The sequence below is a fragment of the Crocodylus siamensis genome, chromosome 15 (assembly GCF_052110815.1).
Source record: "Crocodylus siamensis isolate JL-2025a chromosome 15, ASM5211081v1, whole genome shotgun sequence".
Classification (NCBI taxonomy): Eukaryota; Metazoa; Chordata; order Crocodylia; family Crocodylidae; genus Crocodylus; species Crocodylus siamensis.
This window is the reverse complement of record NC_143409.1, coordinates 6,647,416-6,673,575: the sequence shown is the minus strand read 5'-3', so window position 1 is coordinate 6,673,575 and position 26,160 is coordinate 6,647,416. Positions and strand designations below refer to the sequence as shown.

The 26,160-nt window shown below is 48.4% G+C and overlaps 1 protein-coding gene across 2 annotated transcripts in view; it reads right to left on the bottom strand.

Moving 5' to 3' along the window:
• Positions 1 to 11,700, bottom strand: part of PCSK6 (proprotein convertase subtilisin/kexin type 6) — a 124,148-nt gene extending 112,448 nt beyond the window's left edge. For both annotated transcript variants that reach the window (XM_090028510.1, XM_090028511.1), the window contains exon 1: positions 11,502 to 11,700. In XM_090028510.1, coding sequence (XP_089884636.1) covers positions 11,502 to 11,660 — 159 coding nt within the window. In that variant the 5' untranslated portion in view covers positions 11,661 to 11,700. The remainder of the gene's footprint in view (positions 1 to 11,501) is intronic.
• Positions 11,701 to 26,160: the final 14,460 nt, after the last annotated feature.

The following is a 26,160-nucleotide window of genomic DNA, read 5'->3' as shown; positions in this document are numbered from 1 at the left end:
GTCTTGACTAATGTACTTGAGTTTTGCTGCACTCTCTCATGTCAGCTTATTCAGGTCCGAGGCTCACCTCTTCCTATAAAGTAGAATAGAATCCAGTGGTAGAAGAGTGACACTGGGTCTGCTGCTGGGGGTGTAAGTGTGGCTGGACTAGCAAAGTAGAATAGCTCTGCTGGACAAGAGAGTTAGCAGCCTTGGTGGTGAAGCAGAGGGTTCACTTTGCATCTGCTGCTGGTAACACACGTACAAACTCAGCATCTTTATGCTGTCTGCAGGTGTGAGAAGTGTTTCAAGTTACTGAACATAGTCAATCTGCCTGCCTTTTGCATTTGAAGCAACTCACTAGAAGACCACAATGATCACTGCAGCTAGCTTGGGGCAAAGGCCCTGACTACAGCCAGCATCAGATAAATAGAAAAAAAAAGTGTTAATTTTTAGAGGATTCAGATGTTTTCACAGTTAAACTTGGCCACTTCCTGTCCTTGACAGAGCAGAAGCAAGGCAACATGGTGATCTAGTCAGGAGAGAGGGCAATGCATGTAACAATAAAATAAAAATAAAAAGGGAACAATGATGAAAGTTGGCAGAAGGTAATGCTTTATCCATGCAACATGCAGACTGGAACTCAATGCCACAAGAGTCTGTTGGCCCAAGAGCTTAAAGAAAAAAAAATGCACTAACACAAGGGTGTCAAACTTACGCAGCCCCATGAGCTGAATGACTGGCATGAGCCTGTGGGATTTGGCCCACACACAGCCCCATCATACCCAAGCCAGCAGCTATCTGGAACGTGGGGTGCAGATCCTGGAGTGGCTGGAATGGGTATTGCCTATGGCACAGTCCAACCAAAGTAGTAGCCACACTGCCCATGGTGGCCACCCCAGCTAGCCATGGCCCTGGGTCTGGGACAAGCGATACACCTGATGCCTGCTCCAGTTGAGTTTGGGACCCACTGCAAGTGGTGCTCACAGGTGATGCGTGCAGCACAGATCCTGGACTGGAACAGGTGCCATCTGCAATGCGGTCTAGGATCTGCCAGGGCAGACAACACATGCAGGACAGCTGCTGCTTTGGCTGAACTGGAATCCACACTGCCTGCAACATGGATCCCAGACCAGCTGGAGCAATGTCCAGATCAAATATGCTGAAGAAGGGGGAAGGGAAGGGGTCCATGGGCCAGATTCATCCTGTGGACCAGCCACTGGCATATGCTATGCCCATGTGGGTCTGATCAGACCTATGGACAGCAATGGGGACTGCATGGCAGGGTTTTGACATCCCTGCTCTAACATTAAGACTATCCAGAACTAATAAACACCAACCAAAGGGATATTAATCCTCAGGCTTCTGGGCTGAAATCACTCACCAGATATTAGAGGTGTAAGCGAGAGCTCACATTGGGGCACATTATCCTGTAGAGGGGATGCAAACACCTTCCTCAAGCTCAATGGGCCCCATATCACATAAGTTCTAGCATGGCAAATCTCTAGGCCCTGGCACACATTAAAGACAAGACACAATTAAGGCATTCTCCTCACCCTACATAGTAACCCAGCGATGCATTAAAGCCGATTTATGGTGTGATAATATACCATACAACGTGTAACACCTTTGTGGCTCGTTTGTATCATGAGTTATCTTGAAGAGATCCTGATGTGCCAAGGGCCTCAGAAGCCTACACAACCTATGAAGTCCATTCCTTTAGCATCTTCCAGCATCTATCCCATGGGGTGGGTCCAGATGTGACTAGTGTTAAAGGGAAACAGAGTAGATGAACATACATTTTAAGGGGTGCGGTAGTTGCAGGAAGTCTGTCTGGGGGAAATCCAGCACCACAGTGGGCAGTAAATCCTCTTGTTCCCCTGCAAGGGTGCAGGGAGTTTGCCTGGAGTTCTGCACAACACAACACCACACCAAGTCCTACCTCCCTTTTGTCCTCAGCTTCACAAAACACTTGTTTTCAAAGCACTTTTGGGTTTCTGGGGGTAGTGCTTCTGAACAAGAGGCTGGAGAGGAATGGTACTGCTAATCTTGCTTCATCTTCTTTGCAACACATTCTGGGGTCTCTCCCGGGATGCATTACACTTGGTAGCCTGTGGCAAGTAGCTGAAATACAAGGTTGTTGGCACTCAAACCCACCTTGGTGATGCAAGCAAGGCGAGGCATTTCATCCAAAGTCGCGACCTAGAGGGTGCTGGTCTTACGGGTGGCCGATCTCATATCCATCCACAGCATGAAGGCTGAGCTGTTGACAAGCTGACCGAAAGCAACTCATGTTTTTCATGGAAGGTCCAAGCCAAGGTTGAGTAGAGGAGAGCCATTTCATTCTAGCGATAGCCATGAAGGTTGTTTGTCCATCAGGAATTTAGATCCCCAGATCCCAATACTCTGGCAAGGTTTCCTGTTATGCCCTACAAATTTTTGCTCAAATGCTAAAATAACAACTAGTCGTACTGATTGGAATAGGAAACACACAGCACTGCCTTTTGTCAGGCACTTGAGAAACAGGAAATATTTGGGGGGGGGGGGGGGGGGAGACAGCTCAACTTCAACAGTTTTGTGATGGTCATAATGCCCATGACCTAAGCTAGGCCTCATGCTGCATCCTGGATGATGCAGTCTGTGAATGAGTGAGTAACACAAGGTTTTTCAAACCAGAGCTATGTTCAGGAAGGAGGTTTCTGGGAAGAGGACTGAGCACTAGAACAGACTGCAGAATCTCCATCCCTGGAGCCTGTTGGTTAGACAGAAATGATTCTGCTCCAAGCAGGAGATAGGACTAGATGTCCTTCCAAGATCCCTTCCAGCCTACAATTAAGAAGCTTTATTAAAATAATTTTAATGTTAAACATATTTACTTGCATCACACAGGTAATAAAATCAGAAATAAGAACATTAACACCAAAGCCCAGCAGCCAATCAAGACTTCCAAGCCATGAAAGGGCATATGAAGGCTGGAAGAACTGCAGGGTAGTACTTGGAATAGGAAATTGCAGAAGCCAACACCTTTCCACAGAGTTCCTTGCTTCTCTTGACCCACCTCCAACAAGTCCATGTTTACAATGGATTTTCATAGTTGGTCTTCTTCCGATTAGGAACAAAACCTACATATTGCGTAGTTCCCCATGAAAGGAAAATGCAGCCATGGGGCAGTGCAGATGAAGCCAATGCAAACCCTAGAAAGCCAGGGCTGCCAAGGAAGTTCGAGGCAGGCTCCCATCAGAGCTCTGAGTGGCCCGGGAACATCAGCATGAGTGTGTCCACCCCAGCAGGGTATTTCCATACCACCACATTGGCAGATTCTAAACCAGGCACCATTTCCTGGTATTTTTTCCCCTGCCAACTAGCCATGTTACGTTGGGGGGGGGGGGGGGGGGGGGGGGGGGAAGGGAAAAAGAGAGAGAGTCTTGGCTGGGATGATCTAGTTGGGGTTGGTTCTGCTTTGAGCAAGGGGTTGGACTAGATGCAACCTCCTGGGAGTTCCTTCCAGCCCTTGTTTTCTATGGTTTTAAGCCTAGCCTAGCACTGGACTGAAACTCTTTCCTGCAGTAGATGTTTTAGAGAAAAAAAACAAACAAACAAAAAAAATAATACCCTTTCCTTTTCATCCATGTTTTACAATGTTCATTTCCAAACTCTGACAAAACCCTTAAAGTCTTCAGATAAAGCCTTTCAGCAACAGAAATTCAACTATGTAGCACTCTTTGAAAAGACAGCGTTTGCGCCAAAATGTCATTCTTCTCCCTGTTAAGAAGAGAGAATAGATAGAGAGTGGTCTGCTGACATTAAAGGGATTATGTCAAGTGACTCCAAAGGAGCTTACAGGACAATGGCATGGCAAAGAGGGCTTGTGCTCTCCTTGAATGCACATAAATGGGAGTACAGAGTCCAGGAAGAGAGGCAATTGTACCTGCACTGTGCTGGCAAGACCATAATAGTCCAATGTGCAAACTCTGAAGGAAAGACTAATTAGAGATAGGGAGGAAACATAGCATGCATTTATCATAAGGAAAATCATGCTAAACTAACCGGATATTTTCTGTGATAAATGCATTGGGCTTTCTACATAAGAAATATACTGTAGATCTAATCTATGAGGACTTCAGTAAAGCATTTGTATGCTGCCTCATAGGAAATGAGTTCAACGAGAGAAAAATCAGTATTAGTACAAGAGAAGTGGTCAAGGGGTTGTTTAAAAAAAAAAAAAAAAAGGGGGGGGAGAAAGCAACTGGTAGGAGGGTACTAGAAAAGTTCAAGAATCAGACTTGAGACAGATCTTATTTAATTTAATTAAATGACCTTGGCAGAAAAAGTAGTCCCACAGTAACAATATTTGCTGATGACACAGTGGCGTAGGGAGGGGGCAGGCGGAGGGAGAGGCCAGTAACATAACAGAGGAGGCTCAGAATAATCAGAGGAAGAGGAGGCTTGGGCAACCAGAATAAGTAGAAATAGGATGAAATCTAACAGCACAAAATGGAAGGTTGTGCACTTGCAGACTAACAGGAGTTCCTAGTTTCTAACAGTAGTGTTGGAGTGATGTTGCAGCTGTGCTTGTCCAGGAGTTATGAAAAAGCATGTCTTGCATTCAAAACCTTGTCCAACTCCATCCCAACTATGCTGCTGGTCCAATAAAAGATATCGCCTGAAGAATTCCTTGCCTCTCAGCTAATTATAAAAAGCTATCTGTTGGGATGGGGGAGAAGGAGCAGGAGACTTAGTTGTGTTAGCCAGTCATAGGATAATTGCAAGCCACCAAACATGAATATATGGAGGCAAGACATTTCTAGTTGCAATAGACAAGCATTAAAGCCATAAGGTTTTTAGGAAGTCTCATCTGGGATGGCTTGGGCAATTATGGTTGCCAGTGTTCAAGAGCAATGAATTCAAATTGGGACATGTGCACATAGTAGTAGCACAATCAGAGAAATGAAGACTTCTTTTACAAAGAGAGCCTGAAGCCTCCTTGCCGTTGAGCCTGGCAAAATGCTTGTTTTCTGCAACTACATAGAAGAAATAAATACCAGCATGGGAAGACCAAGAGAGTTATTTAAGCTAAAGGTCACTGTCGGCACAAAGTGGCCTGGAATAAATATAGGCTGGAAATTAGAAGGTTTCTAACCAAAGGAGTGAGGTTCTGGAAGAGCCTTCCAATAGAAATAGTAGAGACCAGAAACCTCACTGGTTTCAAGACAGAGCTTGGTAAATTCATGAATGGAGTTACAGGACATCTGCCGAAGGGTGGAAACAACACAGATCTACCTTCCTAAAAGCAAACCAAACTGTCCTAAAACTTCTGCCTTTTCAGAGGATGTATTCAGTTGCCTCAATATTTGGGAGCAATAAAGCCCATGCATGCAGTGCTCGGGGGGGAAGTAGTGAACAAAAAGTAGCCAGTCTGTCAAAAAAAAGTATCAGCCCTAGTGCAAATATCCATCATTCCCTTAACTGCAATAAGATTGTTTGATCAGCAGCACAGTGTTCCTTGCACCCACAAAGCAAAAATTTCACATGGCTGCAATACGTTCCCAGGAAACAAGGTAGGAAGAGCAGGTTAGCAAGACAGTGCCTGGCCCCATACATCATTACAATCCTTTGCCTTAATTTTTTGGAGCATGCTTAAAAACACTCATTTTTCCCTAAGCCAGTTTACTGCTTTGCACAGCTATTGACCTGGATCCTTCTGACATCCTACTTCTGCCAAGGACTTGGCTCCATCAGCATGGGAGGTACTCATTTAAGTAGGGGGTCGATTTTAATTTTCCAAATTGATTAGCAGTTTTGGACTCTGACACAAGTTGGAGTGGGATTTATGTTTCTTCTGAGCCAGCCTGGACTGGAACTTGAAGACAAATGTGAAGTACATTTTTATGTTAATTGAGGCAAATGATGCCCTGCCGTTAAGAGTCTCAGGTCGGCACAGCCCAGCTCAGCCTGTTTATGTTTGCAGTGAGTAAGTTAGAAACAATGAGAAAGTGTTTCTTTCCTCGCAATGCCTTCGTTATTACACTAAGGGTATTGATGGCTCAGTTTCCATGGAAACACGTGTCTGCCAATTCCATCCTACCAACGAAGAACAGTTAGAAGCTGAAGGAGCTATTCATCACCATTTAGTGAAATGGGACGAAGGAACTCTTGCCTCCTGCCAGGTCTCCGAAACGCTCCAGCAGGATATGGATGGTGTTATCGGTAAAGCCAACTAATAGTGCATAAGGCAGGTGAGCAAATCCATCATGGTTACAAAACACCCTTCATGAGGCAATCATACCAAGAATAAATTACTCCTGAAGATACAGTGAACTCGTGCTCACTAGAAGAGAAAGCCAACTTAGAGTCTCAGCCTGCTGCATCATATTCTTACAAAGAGAAACAGCTGTTGTTGCTACGTTTGGGACAAGAGAGAGGATGAGACAATGCCAGGCCAGTCCTGATCTCATCCTGGGGGAAGAATAAGGAGTAACGAAGATTAAGGTCGCAGTTATACTGGTGTGAATGAGAGCCGAGGGCTACTGGGCCTCCTTTTGGCCCTTGTGTTTACCTTTGCCACGTGCTACTCTGACTGCCTCTTCAGCCCCATGTGTCCATCTACCCCCTTCCACGCATGCCAGCTTTCACCCCTTTCCCACTGCCCTGCCTGCACAACATGCTTGGTCACATCACACTTGACTCTCAGGCCCAAGCTCGGTCCCATTCTCGCCACCCCAGCAAAGACCTCCCCCAGCTCCTCGGAGCAGCATTTTGGGGACAGCCTTGGGACTGCATGGCCATTGATTAATCAATGTGAGCCACAGGGGCAGAGTTCCTGAACATGGTGCAGCTGGAATATGCCAAATAAAATGGCAGTGCACATTACCCTACGCAAGAGACAGTGTTTTCATGACCTCTCACTCAACAGCCCTACCCCTCACTATGCATCTTGTATTGTCCATGGGCCCAATTCTGGAAACATTTAATTAGAGGGCATCACGCTTACTGCACAAAGACCATCTCTAAAGTCATCAGGACTCCCAAGGTAATGGAGTAAAAGTGCCCACGAGCGGGGCCCTAGATTGTGAACTCTGGACAGCATCTCAAAGAATCCTCACAGGGTATCTACTCCAACTCCCTGCACAAATGCTATCCCTAAATTATTTTGATCCAATGCTTGTCCAGCCTCCCTTTGAAAGCCTCCAAATGAGGATGATTTTACAGTTTCAGTGTTCTAACAATAAGGAAGGTTGTGGTCTTCTGTTGCAAGCCATGTTCCATAAACCATGAGAAATATCCTCAGTGACGGTTCAGCCCCCATTATTACAGTATCAAAAAGATAAGGTGTGACCACGCAAAACCCAAATTCCAAAAATGCAACTGTTAGCAGCTATTATAGGAGCCAAGAAAGCTTAAAACTAGTTTGGAGTGACTTATAGCATTAAGGTAGCTCTGTGGAAGCGTCACTAGGACAGATCCCATGAATAGGCTGCCCAGAAGTAAAGCTCATCCAAAAAAAGAGTTCACCAAAACACTTCTTCCCTTCTGACATGCTGAGGCTGCCAAAGGGTACATTTCTATGAGCAGCATACCTACAGCTCCCTCTGGATTTTGGACCGCAGGGAACTGAGACCTAGAGAAGGTGGATTTGTCAGTTTTTATTTGGACTGAAATAGCATCAGTCAGGGGTCCTAGTTTTTTCCCCCCATTTAAAAAAAAAAAAAAAAAAAAAAAAAATCACAAAGTTCTCCCATACAAAATTGCAAATTCTCTGATTTAAACCCCCCAGATCCGTGATCAAAATGAAACACACATGCACCATTTTATTGATACATTTACAATTTTAAAGCAATTTGAGGCACTGGTAGACTTCCAAATCATTATAATCAAAGACATTGTACCTTTAAAATTTTGGCAATTGATTTTTGGGTCTTTAATCATGAAACAATCAGAGCTCCCCTTGCCCCCTTCATTCACCAAGACACAGATCTGTTGCCCTTTTCCCAGAGCCTCCACAGCCTAGCTGCACTGGGTCTTGCCCGCTGGGCAGAGGGTGGACAAGTGGGAAAGCTCACGACTGCCAGTGGGAGCTCCATGCCGCCTTAACCAGGCACCCCTTGTGCCCCTCACTGCTGCCGGGAATGCAACTCTGCACCCCTAGCCCCACTGCTGCTAGGCGGGCAGGGGTGGCTTCACCAGGGCGTGGTAGGAGTCCTGGGGTGGCAGTGAGCTTCCCTGCCTTGTCATGCTGGCTCCCATTTATTGAGCCATCGAGGCCCTGGTAGGGAGGGCAGCATGGTGGGGAGCCCAAGCCCACAGACAGCTCGCCCCACCTTGCACACCTTGTCCCTCCACAGAAGTGCACACAGCAGCAGGGAGCCAGCCCCCACAACCCTTTGGATGAGCTGTCCACGGTCCTGTCCCACTCCCCAGCCGGGCCCTGCAGCCATGCATGCCAGCCCCCAGGCTCAAATCCCCATACTCCACCCAGCTGTAGAGCAGCCCCTGCCCTGCCCAAGTTCCTCTCTCCAGGGACCTCAATCCCCACCAAACTTACCTACAGGAGCTGCTCTCCAGGCTGCCTGGTGGCTGTGTGCATGTGCAAGTGCCCCCCAGCTTGACTGACCTCCTCCCTTCCCCCAGCTCCTTGCAGGCTGGAACTCTGCCCACCTGCAGAGAGTTCTTTGCAAACTCTGCGCTTCTCCCTTAAAATGAGAAATCTGCCTTTTCTCCATTAAAAAGGAGAACGCCATATTGTTTTCTGTTTTTCCGTGGGAAATGGAAAACCTGCATCCCCAATCATTTTCCAGCAGGGGGACCTGATATTTCACAGCATGACAACCACAGGTTAAAAACAGGGGCGTCAAACTCACCCCATGCCTTGGTCAGATCTGGACTGCGGGGCTCCGTGTCGGTCAGATCCAGCCCCGGACACAAGGAAGTGGCATGTCCAACCCCAGCTCTGACAGGGAGCGTGCAGTGGTGGCCAACAGCTGGGGAGGCGAGGCTGCAACAGTCACAACAGGCAAAGCAGCCAGAGAGTGGCAAGGGCTGCATTAGCCCTCGCTCAGCCTCCTGCCACCGACAGCCATGTCCAGCAGGGCTGAGGGCCCTGATCCGATAGCAGGACATGTCCCCAGCCACAGCCCGTGCTGGCAGCCTGTGCTGGTGGTCCAGCAGGCTGGACAGAGCAGCTTTGCAGCCATATATTTGATAGCCCTAAATGCAAAAGAACCCATTCATCACCTTGCAATGCCAGACAGCTGAATAAGTCCAAGTGCCATTAATGGGTTCCAGGTATCACTGTACCAAGTATATGGCCTGTTCACCCAATAGTGCAGTTTTTACAGAGTCAGTATGCACCAAGTATGGACCCCCTTCTCTTCAACAGGGTTTAGAAGAATCTGTTTTAGCACCCCACCCATGAGAATTACCTGCAATTCCAAATATTTTGAGGCTCTTTCAGCTTTGGAGCCATTATGAAAAAAAGAGGCATATGATTGCCTTTCGGGGGGGGGGGGGGGGGGGGGGGGGGGGGGGAAGCTAAGGTGGGTCTGAAATCATGTCTCTTAGGCTTTAAAGTCTTTCCAGGCTCATGACACCACCTTTCCTAGTGGAGCACATGCCCCTACACCCATGCAGTGACCCCACTTGGGGTCAGGACTCCTAGTTTGGGTACAGCTCCTTCCTGCAGAAGGTAAAGTTATTTCCCCAATTTGCTCTGCCCACGGCACCCTTCCTCTCCGCTCCCTGTCTGTTTGAATCCAGACAGCAGGGATTCAAACGTGAGCTGCTTGTCTTCACCTGGGAAGCTCTTCGATGCCTATTCTCACCCTGGCTGTCAGCACAGAGGTCAGCGTAGGGTCCCAGTCTCCAGCCAGGCAGCACCTCCCTGCCATTGGCACAGGGAGCTCCCTGTAAGCACCTGTGAAGCTGCCCTGTTCTCCTTCCAATCCCTCCTTTAAAACACTTTGCTAGGATGACTACAAAAAAACTTGACAAGGGTTAGGCAGCTGGCATCCGGAGATAACCACCTGGTTTGCATCATACCAACAAAGATGTCTCATTGTTTCTTTGTTCTCTTCCATCAGTGACTTCTTGTTTTATATGTAGATCATAAGCTCCACAGGGCAGAGGCTGTTGTTTTGTTGCGTGTGTAGACAGACTCGAGCACAATGGGCTTTGTAGGAATTACAGTTACAAAGATAATAAGGAAGCCCAGACTCCAATGTAAACCAAAGACAAAACTCTCATTGACCTCACTGGGGATGGGCTTTCACCCAGGATCAATGCTTACAAAGATCCAGCCAAAGCTTACAAAGATCCAGCCTTTTCTGGTGGTTTGACTGAACCCGCTTTATTTAAGAGCAATCCCCAGGGTCTGATATTATATGTATTATCTAGATCAAAGTTGTTGCCACTACAAGTGCAGGTTGTAGACCTGGCTTGCCCTGTATGAAAGTATGCCTAGGAGCAAGGACACAAGTTGCGCATGCAGGATGCGGGACCCGAGTGGAAGAATAAGAGGAATTTGTCTACACAGCTAACTTACTACAGCATGCTGAAAACACGCCGCACCGATCAGCACATGCTACCTCTGAAACTGGAAGGGGAAAAAAAAAATCATCGCACCACTGTCTGAGTGGCGCGGCACTGGGGTGAATACACTGTGCCTCTAAGCAGAGGTAACAAGCCAGCTTGGGCCATGACACTGCCGTGGCTCCTCGTTAGCTGGGGACAGCCTGCACGAAGCAGCGTGTGGGCTGTTTCTGTCGGATGCAGAAAAAGCATCAGCAGCAGAGAGTCCCCTCGACAACCTGAACTCCCTGACCAAAAACACCCGATGCAGCCATGCTTGGATGCACCGACAGGAAAACATCCAAGAAAAAGCAAGTTACATTTCTGCACTGGGCACCACTGCACCCGGATTTCAAGGGCTGCGATCACCGGGAGACAGTTCAGAAAGGCGCAAAACTGATGAAGTCCTGGAAAGCCTGGCTTTACGTGACGGGTCCCAGGAGCTCAGTCTGTTCAGCTCATCACAGGCGGACAGAGTCGTTGAGTCAGGAGTTTCCACAGCTCATCCCGCAGAAAGACGGGGCTGCCCTGAAGCGCTTCCAGGTACAGAGCGGCAGAAACGGCTTCAGCCGAGCCAACGAGGACACAAGCAGACCCCACCACTGGAAGTTGAAGCTAGCCAAACTCAAGCAAGGAGCACGGCGCAGATTCAGGAAAGAAGGGGACCCGTTAACCACTCCAGCAGCTCACAAGAGCTCGCGCCCAGCCGGGTCCCCATCTGCGGAAGGCTTTGAACCACCGTTTGTTTAAGAAGCCTGGGGCCAGCTCAAAAAAGAACCGGATGCACCAAGCCAGGCAGGCGAAGCGGGGCACCGGTCACAGGCCACACGAGGGGCTGAGCGCGGCGCAGGGACCAGTGCGGAGGAGGAGAAGGGACCCGCGCCGGCGGCACGGCGCCGAGGGGAGAAGTTTCCGCCCGGCCTGGAGACGCAAGGATCCCCCCGCCGCTCCCCGCTCACCTGGCCCAGGTTGCCGTAGCCGTAGGCGGCCGCCAGCCTCGCCGCCTCGCCCGGGCCGCCCGGCACCCGCACGGCCCAGTGGTTGGTGTAGACGGGCCGCGCCAGGCAGGCGGGCAGCGCCAGCAGCAGCAGCAGGGAGCGCGCGGCACGGGGGGGCATGGCGAGCGCGGCCCGGCTGAGGCAGCGCGGGGCAGCGCCGCCTTTTAAAGCGCGGGAGGCGGCGCCGCCCCGCCCCCTCGCGCTCGGCCCCGCCCCGCCCCGCCTGAGGTAGCTTATGGCCCTGGCAGGGCTGGTCAGAGCCCAACGGCCGCCGTGAGGGGGCAGGGTCACCGACTCCGGCAGGGACAGTCCCCACAACCCCCGCACAAGGGCACAAGCTCTTGCACAGTTCACTGAGGAGGAGCCGGACAGACCCCTGGGGCTGGCGAAGGGCAAGGCCGGGCGGTAGCCTAGGGGGAGCGCGGGGTGAGGTGCCAGCAAGGTGGCCAGCGGGGGCTGTCTCTGCCTGCGCCAAGGAGACACAGCCATTCCAACACAGACGGTGCTGTGCGAGAATCCCCACAAGTCATAAATGTCTCCGCTTGCATGCACAGCCCTTCCCCAAGGGTGTTCAAATGCTAATGTACACGCACGTCCCTCCATGATACTGGGCTCTGTCTGCAAGGCCGCCAGGACGTGAATTTGCTCTCCGTTTCCTTATCTGGACTAGAGCTTACCGGCTGTTTTTTCAAGCTGTGGGGAAAAACATGGCGTGAAGCCTTCCCAAAGCATCCGCCGTTCAGATGTAGAAGCGTGTGCCTCTTCTTCATTTTCTAGGAGAAGAAACCACTGGAGGACATTTTGGATGCCCCAGTCATTCATCTGAATGGGAAATGCGTGTTTTCATCCCCATAGGCAAGTGTGAACTATTGCAGTGGTAATATCTGACTGGGGTAAGGGTGCTCAAAAGAAAAGTTGCAGCTTACCCCATGTTGGAAATGAGTAGAGAACTGTACCTGGTGACGATGGGCACAGCAGATGCTCCACAAAATGGGGGTGTAAGACAAGATTCAAGGAGCAACACTTCCCACGGATGGAGGGCGAGGAGAGTGCAGGAAGGCCAGCGCGATACACCTGATCACGGAAGAAAGAGGGAGAAATAAACATCTCTCAACACCCAAAATGTACACTGGATGTGCCACTGGGGAGACAAAACATGCACATCCAGTTAATAGGAAATCCACATGAGCTCAGCAATAAGTTTCAACAAGTGCAAATTTATGGGAAGCTACTTCACTACAAACACCAGGCTAAACCTATTGTAGTGTAACCCCACCAACCGTTTCTGCCGGGCCAGTCTGGTCCACTGGATTTTCTAGGCTGTAGTATAAGCAGCGCATTAGCTGCAATTCAGTCTGATCCAAGTAAGAGACTGTGAGTCAAGGGGGGTGTTGCACAGAGTTCAGCATAGCTGAGTCCCTTGAGCAGCCAAGTATCCCAAGGAAAGATATTCTCTACACACTGTAATTACTTATGCCTCCACAGTGAAACCCTTTCAGAAGGGAACATGTGAAGTTCTCTCTATGCAAGAAGGGAGTTGGCTCAGGAGGTGACTCACTGCCCTGGGAGGGACAGGGGGAGGGAGGATGCAGAAGGAAGGTTTGTGGAGGGATGGAGACTGCAGGGATAGCTGAGCTTCCACGCCTTAGGACTGCAGCCGGAGAAGCACTGCTTGTGCATTCAGTGCCCCACTGCGCGGCTCACCCGAGGACGGAGGTAGGCTGTGCCTCAGCCTACGTAGGGAATGGATCTGTACATTTTTAATTGGGGCAGCTCCTCAACTGAAAGGTGCTTAGGGTTGTCAACCACTATTAATGACAAATCCGAATTGCACACAAGCCACCTGTGCCCCCACAATAACTTTAACTGAATCCCCTCTGTGGGGTCTAGCATATGGATGGGGCCTGGAGCACCGCTGGAGAGTGACTACTGCCTGCTGCTGCTTTGGCTGCTGGGATATGCCTGTCACATCCCTGCCGAAGCAAGTGGTGACCATGGAAATGTGCCTGGGATGCATTTACTTTGGGAGCAACATAATGCTATTTGGAACTTTTGCAGACATACTCAGATGGGAAATAAAATAGCACAGCAGTAGCCTAGCTTTCCAGGGCTTAAATCAAACCACTTTCTTCCAGGCTTATGTTCACAGGCTCATCTGTCCCTAAAAAGACTCTCTCTCTCTTTCTCTCTCTCTCTATATAGATAGATAGATATAGATATGAGTGCATATATATGCACAAAGCTATGAGACAGGATCTGGTGATAGGACAATTTACTACCACATGCAAAGAAGAGCTTCATGACTTACTCTGCCAGCTGCAAACCATCACCAGTGGAAATAAATATTGTTGTCAGTCACAGTATGTTTCCGGTGGGGGTCAAGGCAGGCAGACATGAGACCGTATTCTGACATCGCCTCTGCTTCTGCCGCATCAGGGCAAGCAAGAGCCACACATCCACATTAACAAACTAGCCTTGCAACCCTCCCTAGGAAGCAATAAAGGTACATTTGCTACCTGTACATTTTTTCTCTCTTCCTAAACTTCAGGGTCGGGGGGGGGGGGGAAATAACAGCTGGCACTTAAATAATGAATCCTTACAGCTCCCCACGTGAAGAAGGGCATCCGCAAAGTAAAACCATGCTGGATGTAACATCGCTGTCGATAGCATTCTGGAGATGCGCAGAGATTAAGTGACCTGCCAAAGGCCTCAGAGGAATTCAGAGGCAGAACTAGACTTCAGATGTTGCTGGCTCCCGGGCTTGTGCTTAGTTCAAAGCTCATGCTCATTCCCCAGGTATTTTTACATGCTTCATGAAATATAGGGCCAGAAAGGACCTCTGCGACTGCCTAGTCTGACCTCTTACCCAAGAAAGACCATAGGGAAAAAAGAAAAGAAGAAAGCCCAGCTGACTTAACATTTTCCATTGTAAGTTTTGGTAAGTTTTATAGAAGTTGTCCCAAGTGGTGAAGTCTCTTCCCGGTTAAAAATGTGCACCTTGATTCTAGTCAAAATGCGTCAGGCTTCAGCTTCTGGATGGTGGATCTTGTTATACCTCCTTGTCTGCCAGATAGAAAAGTCTTGTCTTAAGAGATTTCTAGTTCCCATTAAAGAACATCTAGACTGTGATACAGTGTGATCAAGTCAGTCCTCTGCCTTCTGCGTGATAACCTGAACAGAGTGGGCTCCTTGGCTCTTTCACAAGTCAGGTTTTCTAATCTCTTCATCATTTTTGTGGCTCATCTCTGAACCTGCTCCAACTTTCTACCATCCTTCTTGAGCTGCAGACACCAGACTAGAAGCAGTCTTCCGGTAGTAATCATACTGGTGCCAAATACTGAGGAAATATAACCTCCCTCCTGCTATTCAAAACTCCCCTGCTTATACCCACAAGAATCACATCAGTTCTTGTGACGACTGTCTCACACTGGGAGCTCATGAAATACGGCCAGCAGTCTGTTCCCCAGTGTCTGGCTGCGGCTAGGGCGCAGGCAGTCACACACACTACATATCACAAAGTAAGACAGAGAAGAGATTTACCACATGGCAGCTTGCTCTGTGTTAACTGCCTTTGTGTCTGCTCTTACTCTGCACTAGATAAAAGCTAAATCAAAGCAGCTTAGGTTTCAAATGAAAGAGCACCAAGCTACTGCTGAACAGGCTGTAGTTGCAATATTTGGGTCTTCCCATTCACAACTGTTCTAGCCTCACTCAGTTCAGCCAACCTGGAGCTACCGACTTCATCTCATGCATTGCAACCAGCTGGTACAACCAGCATAAGTGCGTCTCAGGGTCACTGCTTAGTACGTTTTGCACAGGTATACCAAGCTAAAAGATTTTCCAGACAGATTTTTGGCCTAGCATACAGAAGGACAAAAGAGGGGGCATGTGTGCTTTTAAAGGGGAGTTGATCTCAGTGGGCAGGCTAAGGCCCTTTAACTTGGCTGTGCTAAAAAGAGGATGGGTGGCTTTATCAGATAACAGCAGTCATCAGGGACAGCAGAAACCAAAGTCCACTGGAATAAATACTTCCATCTTAACAGCGTTACAGACCATTGGATTTTGCATCCTGCCTTAAGAATAAGGAACAAAAGGGATACGTGTCCCTCCTCTAAAATTAAAATGAGTTAGTCCCCACATCTGTCGTTCCTTCGAGGACACTACCTTGTGAGTAATACATTCTCAGAGGGTCTCGCTTTGATGATGGATTGCAATAATACATCAGAGTGACCTGTTGCTCTGCTGATGTATTACACCAAGACATCATCAGAGTGCTGTTGTTTTATTGATGCCTGGGTAGAATACATTGTCTAAGCAGGACCCTCTGATGATGTATTACACAAGAAATGGTCCCTTGGTTCTGGGAGCAAACTGTAATAATTACTGGTTGGGAGCAAGTTACCACAGCTGCCTAGGAGTGTGGCATATAAATTCCCAAATCAGCAGAACTAGCATGGACTGAAGGACTGGAAATTTGATACAATAGTCAAAAGGTTTTAGGGGTGACACACCTGGTCCTGGAGAGGTACAGAGTGCCTGCAGCTCCCCCAGAAAGTCGATGCCCCTTAGGCTGAGCTACTAACATAGATGTTCTAGTTTGCGTCTCCATTTCACATCAACCAGTGATCCTAAAAATTCTCCAAACACTGAGAAGTCACCAGCTGCTGATGCATTAGAACAGTAGTGCTCCATCTTTTTGGTACCCAATCCAAACTGAAGTCTGAGCCCACCTACCACAGCTGGATTCGTGGGGTTTGTGACAGTGCTTGGAAGTGCCATGACCACAAATGCAGTCACAACCCCTCACTGGAGCATGCCCAAGCCTATGTTCCATGCATCAAGGCATGGATTGAAGCTTTTTGCCTGGCCTTCCTCTGTGCAGTGTGCTGGATTCAAACCCTTGTGTCAAATGCTGAAACCAGGGTTTAAGAAACAGGCCCCTCTGTCCTATGGACCTCTGTACTGTGCCACTGGAGACACAACGTGTTTGCTCCTCAAGATGCAGACAACAAAGTCACTGCTAGTCTCAGGACATACTTGCTTTAAACAGGAGAACCCATATCCCCTCTCAAAGGAATGGGGGAGAGACTACGTGAAGCATATCTGGCCCACAGCCACCTTGATTATTAAGGGATCTGGTTTCTGTGGACTGCACTCTGCTCTCCTTTACTCCAAAGTTACACCTTTGCTTCAGAGGGCATCACTAAGGGGTTTCCAGTAGCAAACTCAGAGTTGCAATAGGCTGTGTCATTATCTGTGAGCATTTGCCTGGATGCAAAAAAAAACCAGGCAAACATTCATTGTTGACTGAATCCTAAAATCAGATTCTGCTTTCCCCACACTGAGTTGTGTGGATTTGCAGAGATAATTAAGTAAAGAACACAATTTGGCCTTATTTATTCCCTAGTCATCAAGTGTGTTCTTATTGGACTGATGCAGCCTCCAAGATGCAACAATTAAATGAGTATTTATCATGGTAGAGGCCTTTCTTCTTGATGGCTTCAAAGCTGCTGAGGGGCAGTGAAATGCAAAAAGCTGGATGAAAGTTGTGAGCTAGACTAAAAGCCATTTCAAATATACCATCAAACAGGGCAGTAAGAAAAGCAGCAACATTCAAAAATAAAGAGTAAATATTGTTTAGCACAATCCAACAAAAGCACATTTGTCCACTAAATATGCTTAAAATGTCATCAGAACAACTCTATTTCTCAACACGCATGGCTGAGTTTAATATCTATAGGCCAGTTCAAAACACGTTTAATTATCTTAGCTTTGTTGGTAGAGAAAAGTTAGCAATGTTGGAATAAATATATACACTTACAAAAGTGCTCATTAGCAAACTAACAGTTTCCACAAATTCACTTTTTGTATCTCAGTGGAAAAGTTGAAGAATGAATTATGGCACAAACAAAGCAACTGAAGCTGACACTTATTTTTGTACAAGGAAGTCCGTTCTTTCCTTCCTATTCTATAAGTCAAAAGAACATTCCTACATTGGGACAACATTTAAACATGTGCTCAAATGTTGTCTGTAATCAAGACTATGAGCATTGAGCAACCATGTCAGATAAGCACAGTATGCCCACTTAGGCACAGGACCTAAGTGAATGGGTCTAATGTCTGGGCTGGGGGGCAAGTCTCAAACCACTCCAGTTGGAATTAGCATTCTGAAGCATGAGGAGAAGTCGGGACACTACATACAAAACAGGGGGCAATTGTTTTTCCTCCATAAACAATTTTCAACACTGTGCCACCTTTTTAAAAAGGTGCCAGCAAAGGAAATTTAAGAGAAAGGGTTCTACAGGTGGGTGGCTGAAAGAGGCTCATGGTTCTTGCATCAGAATTCAGATCATGTTTGCCGGGGGGTGCTAGAGCAGCCCTCCCTTCCCTTGTATAGTGCTGAGCTGAGGGGGGCGAGGGACCAGCAGGGAGTTACACAGCAGGGAAGAGCATTTATCAGCCCATCAAAACAAAACAAAAGCTCCTCTCATTAGTTCAAACACTTCTTAAACAGCTTTTTCCAAGGAAGGAACAAAGGGACATTACCAGCTACCTGTTGATTAGCTTCAAAGAGCCCCAAGTGGACACTGTCCTGTCTGCCTTACACAGACACCTTTCAGCATTAGCTAGCATACCACATGCTGGCTATGGTTGATGTAGGAGAGAGGAGGGAGGGATCCCTGCTTGAGCAGGAAGTGGTGAGGGCAATGTCTGCCAGAGCTCCAGAAAGAGAGTGGAGGGGTGGGGCCAGCCATGCTGAGGAGCAGAGAGTCCTGCCCAGGGCTGCAAAGCATCTGGGATGCTGGGGGACTCTGGTTTAAGTTAAACCAGGAAGGGGTACGGGACAGACATTGCATAAACCAGTTTGACCCAAGTCAGTTAAGTCTGATACTACATTTAGCCAGGATTATCTCAAACTGGCTTCAGCCATTTTCAAACTGGTTTATGTGCACTGAATTTCTGTTCTGTTACAGGTTTAAACCAGTTTCTGATCACTTAAACCACTTTATGTGTAATGTCTGTTCCTGGCCCTTGTGTTCCCATCAAGTGAGACCTTGGTCGGACTCGGTGATCTACTCAGGTCCCCTCCGACCCTACATCTATGAACCTATGAACCTTCAAAGTAGAAGACGCCAGAGAGGGGAGGACTGCTGCAGACTCAAAACACTGATGCTCCACCTCTTCCCAGCAGCTCACTCGCCTTTGCCATTGCAAAGCAAGGGAGAGGACCAAAGCAAGGCTTCCCCTTTAGCCTGTATTACAACGGCCTGTTCTGGATTTCAACATCAATGTGGCTCTGAAAGCATGAAAAGGGAGGGCCAGGGGGCAATGAAGCATTTAAAAACCAAAGAATGCATGGGGTGCTTGGTGTCTGCTTCCTTTCCCTGTATGATTCCCCCTTGCTGGCAGCCTGGATTCCCCTCCCTGTCCAGGAGAAAGCGAAAGGGAGCACGCACCCAACCCAACATACCTTTGCACACAGAGTTCAAGAAGTTAAACAAATAAGAGCTGGCTTGTACACACTCAGCCTTGCCAGGGCTCCAGTCAGGCAAATGCAAACAGATCCGGAAGGGGAAAGGTGACCCCCTTGGATGTTTTATGCAAATATATGACATTGTGGAGGGGCTTGGGTGCCAAAAAGAGGAGCTTGAAAGAGTGGGTGGGATGACACTGGACAAAGTTCTCTGAAAACCAGCCTGGGTTGGAGCCCTTCTCAGCTTCATCAGTGCCAATGCAGGGGCTCTCTATGGGGTTAGGTCACAAGCAGATGGGGCTATTTTGGATATGGCTGTTGCGTGTATCTGTCACAGTGGGCATTTGTGGAAGAACCAGGCTCTGGTTCACCTTGGTGTGCTTACAGAAGAGCTCTGCAGGTCAGTGCTGCTACAGCACCAGGGTTTGACATGCAGAGAGCAAGGCCAGAGTGACCGCTGGGGTCACCTTCCCTGACCTCCCGTCTCACACCGATCACACAGCTTCCCTGAATGCCCTCTGGTTTGAGCCAGCACCTCTTCTCAAAACAAAACCCAGCCCATTTCAATTTAAAGACAGTCCATGAGGCAACTCATGGGGGGTCAGGCTAGATGATCTGATCAGGTCCCTCCTGACCTTAGCTACTATGATGATACTATGAACTCCCCCATTGCCTCCCTCTGGAGCATGTTCCTGTTCCTGGTCACCCTCACTGCTAAAACGTTTCACCTTCTTCCCGGGCCAAATGTACCTAGCTTCCCCTTTCAACCCCTGGCTCTTGTTATTTCTCCAAACTGAGAAGCCACTTATATGAGCATCAATCCTGAGTATGTGAGGACACAGACTTCCACCTCCAGTTAAAGGTGCATTGAAAGTGAGGCCCCAAGGACCCAGAATCCAGGCACCCACGTTTGAGAGGACCATCGGTGCTCCTCATTACAGCATGTGCATGACCCAGAAGCAAGGGAACCTGCAACACAGACCTGACCCAGGCCTGCAATCAGCACTGGCATCTCCACCAATACCCCATGAATACACAGCATAGCTACATCAGAACAGATTTTTCTCTCTCCTTCTGCTTATTCACCTCTTTCCTGCCTGGAAGTCAAATCCCAGGGACAACGGGTCTGTCTGGCCTCCAACCTCTATATTTCTATATGGCTTCCAGCAGCGCACACTGAATGCTGCACTGAATTCTCTCCCCACTGCCGAGTCCCACCAAGCACGTTCTTATTAGCCACAAGCTCTGAGTTTCTTCATGCTCTCATTCCAACATGACTCAGTGCTCAGACAGCTAAGAAACCCCGATGAGATGGAGGTAATTTGGGGGATCAAAATGAGGGATATCTTAGGAGCATGCCTCAGGGATCTCAAGGACTCAGAAGCTGAAGTGCATAGTGCGCAGGGAGTCTGAGGGGGAGTGAATTTAGCAATGCTGAAAGCAGAATACAGCATGCACAACAAATGAAAGCTGTGCACAAACAGGCAGCAACTCATGAAACAATGCTAATAATCCCGTTCCTACTTCACGCACAATGCAGCAAAGCAAGGGGAAAGGATGTTGTTCTGATCCCATTTTGACTCCTTCCATTCTGTAAGAACTGCAAATCCAAGACAAGATTTGCAAAACCCTCATTCATCCCTCCATTTCTTTTCTCCCTGTATTTGCGTAAGTGCCAGCTAGTACTCTTACTAATATTTATAGTTAATTTCTAATCATAATGGTACTTGCACATGTCAAGTATCTATGAATCTCCAAGCACTTTACAGAGAAAAGTATATAGAATTAATTATTTCACAGATGACAAAATGGAGACAGGGAAGTTAAGGCTAAACACTTTCCAACTGGGTGCTAATAGAGGAGACATGAAACAGGAAAAGTATATTAAGAAGACTGGATTTTATGATTCCATAGAACAGGTCAGAACACTTTAAGACAGGTGCTACAGCTTTCCTATTTCTTACAGGCCCCAGCTGAGATGGGTTCATGGTACACACATATACTCACACCCACTGATGCCCCAGAGACATGACCTAAAAGGACAGAGAGCAAACAAGTTCCCCAAGATGTCCCCACACATCTATCTACAGCAGTTCCAGGAGTTGTGCCCAAGCCTCCTCACCCAGCACCCCAGAGGCAGGATAGTGCTCCCTATTGCTACCAGTGCCCACAAGCTGGGAGGAGTGGGAGCCATCCATTCTTGATGCAGCCAGAAGTGAACAGACTATTTAACCCCCAGCTTTTGAATAGCCAGAGACCCCCCTCCTGAGGCTGTCACCAGTGGGTATAGCAAGGCCACTGTCAGGTCCAAGCACTGTCAGCATCGTCTAAGGAAGAACAACTAAGATGCAGACCCTTGACCCACCCTTGCCCATCTAAGAAAGGAGCCGACAGCTGCTTGTCAAGATGAATGGAGACCCAGGAGAAGCCCAGAGAGGAGCAATGGCCAGGGCTTGATGCAGTGAAGTAGCCACAGAATTTGCAGGTGTCAATGCAGCAGGGTTTACATGTTGGGAAGGGTGAAGGGGAGCCCTGAGTGAATGGACACCATCGATGGTGCTGCCCCCTCTGCATTCCCTTAACTTTGCTCCTGCAGGTGTTGGGGTCCTGCCATGTTTGGGCCATTGTGGGGGAGGCCCCCTCTGCATGTCCTGCTTGATCCAGAAATTTTGCAAAATGCTTGATTCTTCCTTTGAGTCAGCAGCTTCTGGGGAAGACAGAAGGTACACCAGTAGCATGAAGAGAAACGAGAGCGGTAGTAATTAGCCATGTTAGCACAGGGTGGGGAGGAAGGGGACTCCCACAGCTGCGAGACCAGACCAGTTCCCGAACAGCCTGAGGTTCAGCTCCCAGCTTTGCAGTGGACTCCATGACTGTGGGAAAAGATTGTCTTGTAATGCCAGAGCTGGCAAGCCTCAGTGATGTCCACAAATGGCACTGGAGCCCTTTTAGGAGTGCCACAGACAGTTGTTTGGTAGTACCTATTGAGCATCACTGTCTCAAAGAGACTCAGCACCAACAGCCCCCAGGTTTGTCCAGCCGGCACAGTAAGCCCTCAGGGTCTCCAGGTGGGACCCTAATACCCAAGGCATTTATGCTCTGTGACTGCTGTTGATAATGTTGGCCTCCCTCTCTGCGCCACAGCCTTTTTGGAAATCATCCCTCCCCGTCTTCCTGGGTTATGTAGAGATAAATCCATTACTGCTCACATACCACAATGATGGGGACCATAAAAACATTTAGACTGAAGATTTCTGTTTCCACCAGGCCCTCAGGGAGCTGGGAGTATTTTCTAAATGGGGCAATTCTTCCTCTCTGAAAACAAGACTAAATCCTGATCATTGAAAAGGTGGTTTTCCCTATAGCAGGCCAAAAAATATTCCCAAAATGTTGTCAAAATGCCCTGCTAGTAAAAATACTAGCAATAAGAAAAATCGTTTAAAAACCCACTATGGATTCCGGCCTGTAAAAATATCCAAAAGATGGATTTGGAAGTTTTGAAGTGACTTTCAGAGCTTTGACGCTCATCTGTTAAAGGTCACTCAAGGGACTGAATAGTCCAACACAGATGTTCTTGGAGAGGAAAAGATGGATATGTTTAAATAAAAATATATCAGCCTGTCTGGTCTGGAATTGCAGGTGGAGAACAGGAACTGAGTTGGCCATTAGTTTTCAATAGATCTGGTCTTTCTCATCATTAAAAAATCATGACAGTCAAGAAGGAAAAAACCCAAGGCTGCCTGGGTATCACACACAAAAAACCAGCCCAAGAGTGAATATTAACAGGACCACAGTGTGCTAGCTGCCCTTTGGGCTACAGCAATGGTCCAAATTGTCAGACCCAGAATACCAGACCCTGCTCACTGCTCACATGGCGGATGCAAATCCTCTCTTAACATATGTAGCTAAGACCTGGCTTGAAAATCTCCTGCCACTGGCTCCCGTTCTGCCCTGGAAGGACAGGTGGCCTTTGCCGATTTATTATAGGTGACTCAGTGCCAGACACCATTCTTCCGCCCATTAAAGGATTAATTCCTTCAAGTTGAGACTTGTGTGCCCTGAGGTAGTGGTATACGTTATTCATACTAATTACTGGAAGAACTGAGAGCTTAGTTAAGGATCAGCCCCTTTGTGCTAGGTGCTGTACATCCAGTCAACAAAAAGATGGGTCTTGCCCCGCAGCACATATGACTGACTGCAATGCAAAACCCCTGATGGATACAACAGAGGAAAATGACAGCCAGCACCAGAATGGGTCCTGTGCATGTCCAGTACCTACTCCCCCAAGATCTTTGCTTCTGTGGGCCAGATCCTGAACAGCAGTTTGCCCAAGTCCTCCTCCAAAAGCTCCCACCCAGCAGTGGGGATGATGGAAAGACAGGACCCCTTTCCACCTCCAAGGGCATTCTGAGCCCTTCTGTGGGCTGCTGGATAAGTCATTGACTGATCCATAAGATTGATGTGGGACAGGCCAAAAACAGATGTGCAATTCCACCCTCAGACTGATAGTGCTGAAGATAGCAGGTGCAATCTCTCTCACGCACACTTCCAGACACCTGCCCCTGGAGCTCCAGCTGTGGAAACCAGGGTTTCTTCCCTGGTCTGCTGCTTCAGACAACAGAAATAGAAAAATCCTCTCCCTTCACTGTGAATACGTGCAAAGCGCCATCATCCACTGCCAGCACACTCCAGCCCCAGCGACAGTGTCTACACATGCACATGTATGGGCTTAGCCTGGCCCATACACATGAGATCCATCCCTTTTACTACAATGGTACAAAGCAAGACAAGCAGAGATGCAACTATAACCACATCTCTTATTCCCCAAGAGCAAAGGTAGGCAAAATATGGCCCACTGGCCAGATCCTGAGCATGCACAGGGCAGGAGGTTGGGGCTGGGGCTGTGCACTGATCCTGGTGGTGTGGAGGAGTTGCAGGGTGCCCAAGCTCCAGGCTGTTGCTGGGGAGTCTGGCGGGGGCGCCAGCTGGTTTGTGGCAGCTACCCAGACCTGCCTAATATGGCCCACGAGCCCAAATAATTGCCCGCCCGTGCCCAAGAGGGACAAATGTTATGCCTATACCTATATCTGCAGGCAGTGGTGTATCAATAAAAAGATTGCACTCCTGATCCATAAGATTGGTGTGGGACAGGCTGAAAACAGGTGTGTGATTTCACCCTCAGACTGATAGTGCTCGATAGGACCAAGCGTGTTTCATGCTGCACAACCACACAGGGAGCACATCCTACAGCAAGAGAGCAGAATAAAACTGAGGGTAAAAGCTTTGCCTCACATAGGGGAACAGTGCAACTCATAAAAGTCCGCCACAGTTACAGAGAGAGCAAACCTTGCTGATCCTCCCTGGGCCGGGCAATCAGGGACAGTCCGCCTCTCTGCCGTGATTCCTGGCGATGGCAGCGCTGTGAGCTGGGCTCCAGAGCAGATGTTTGCCGCCTGTATACAGTTCTTTGAACGCCCAGCTCATGCGCTGTGCTGCAGCTCGCTGGGGTCAGTGCAGCAGCTGAGCCTGGGGCTTGACTCGCACTGGCAGAGTTGGAGGATCTTTGGGACTTTTGTATAAACATGGTTTGTTCAAACTCAAGCCTCCAAGGATATTGTGATAGGCAGGGGAGGCGAAGAGCTGCCTCCTCTCTCTATTCTAGTGCTGCAATGCAACTTTTAATTCTCCTTTGCCTGAGCTCTGGTATAAAAAGACTACCTTGCTGTCACGATGCTGCTCTTCAGGGAGCATGAGAGCACACAGAGAGAGGAGATTTGCAGGGGAGGGGAGGCTGATAGAGAGATCAAAATCCCAACCATTTCCAAACAAAATGCCAACAGGCAGTAAGTGCATACCCTTGCCAGGGACAGCCAGGTGTGCACGCTGGCACTGCAGTAAGGGGAGTCACACAGCATTTCCTAATGGGGCGTGGAGGGCATCCTTGGAAAGTCCTCCTTCCACAATGTACTGGCTCTTTCCAGAAAAACGGGAGTTTGCTGTGGCCCACCTGCCCCCCCCCCCCCCCCCTGCAAAGGCAGCTATTTTTAGCTGCAACGCAGTCCCTGCTTAGGGCAGCATGGAGAGAGCAAAACCTGCCATTGGAGTCTGTTCCAACAGCAAAGCAACTGGCAACTCTTCCAGCTGCTGAGGTTTGGGTATTTATTTGCCATCCTTTAAACTACTGCGCAAAAACCTTTAGGAAGAAAGGAAAAAAGCCCTGCATCATCATAAGGTCTCTACTAGAAAAACCCATTGAAGACCCAAAGGAAGAACTAGTCTTTAAAGGTTTAATTGACAAGATTCAGGAGCATCCAATATCTGCTCTACCATTTGGATGCAGAACTGTACAAAAATGCTGCTTTTCTTTTGGTTGCTACGTATTGAGCCCCCCTCCCCACATTGTAGGAGAGCCCTGGCTTGGTTTGAGCCTACTGTTTTGTGCCCTGGCAAAGGCATATAGGGGAGTTGCAAGGCTTGGTCAAAGAGGAGGGGGTAGTTTTCCTGTTTCTCCTCTCATCTTGGCACATTTTGGCCCACTTGGGATCAGATATTTGCTATTTAAGTCCATGAGCACCACTGCTACAACACTGAACAGCAAAATCATTTATGAAGTGGAACAGCCCTAGCTAGAGACTTAGCAGGAGCAAGGGAACATCTCCTGGAGGCCAGGAAAAGCTAAGCCCAGGCCCCAATTTTCAGGCCCAGAGCTGTGTTTGCAGAGAGGACTGTTTGCCCCTGGCAGGATTGTGCCCACATCAGAGATGGCAGCGTGCTGCACGAAAGATGATTTTTTGCAGGGCAACCAGCCAGATGAAGCTGCTGTGTGCGCGGAGCCACAGTATCATGTCCCACTTCATTCTGTGAGGGTTAATGCATTTCCAAAGTGGAGTGATTTGTTTAAGATAAAGTCATTTGCATTTCCAAACACTCATGCAGTCCATGCAGAAAGCTATTCTAAAACCCTCTACAATCCAGTGACTATTCTGGCCAACTTCCCCTTGTAATTCTCTGGTCTGTGGGTACAAGCATGTTGCTGTCAACCTACCTGCCCAGTTGTCATTAGTATTAATAGGGGTGGGTGTCTAAACCACTTAGGTGTCTTTGAAAAATCCCAGGTCTAAAGCCACAGCATTTGCACTCACAATT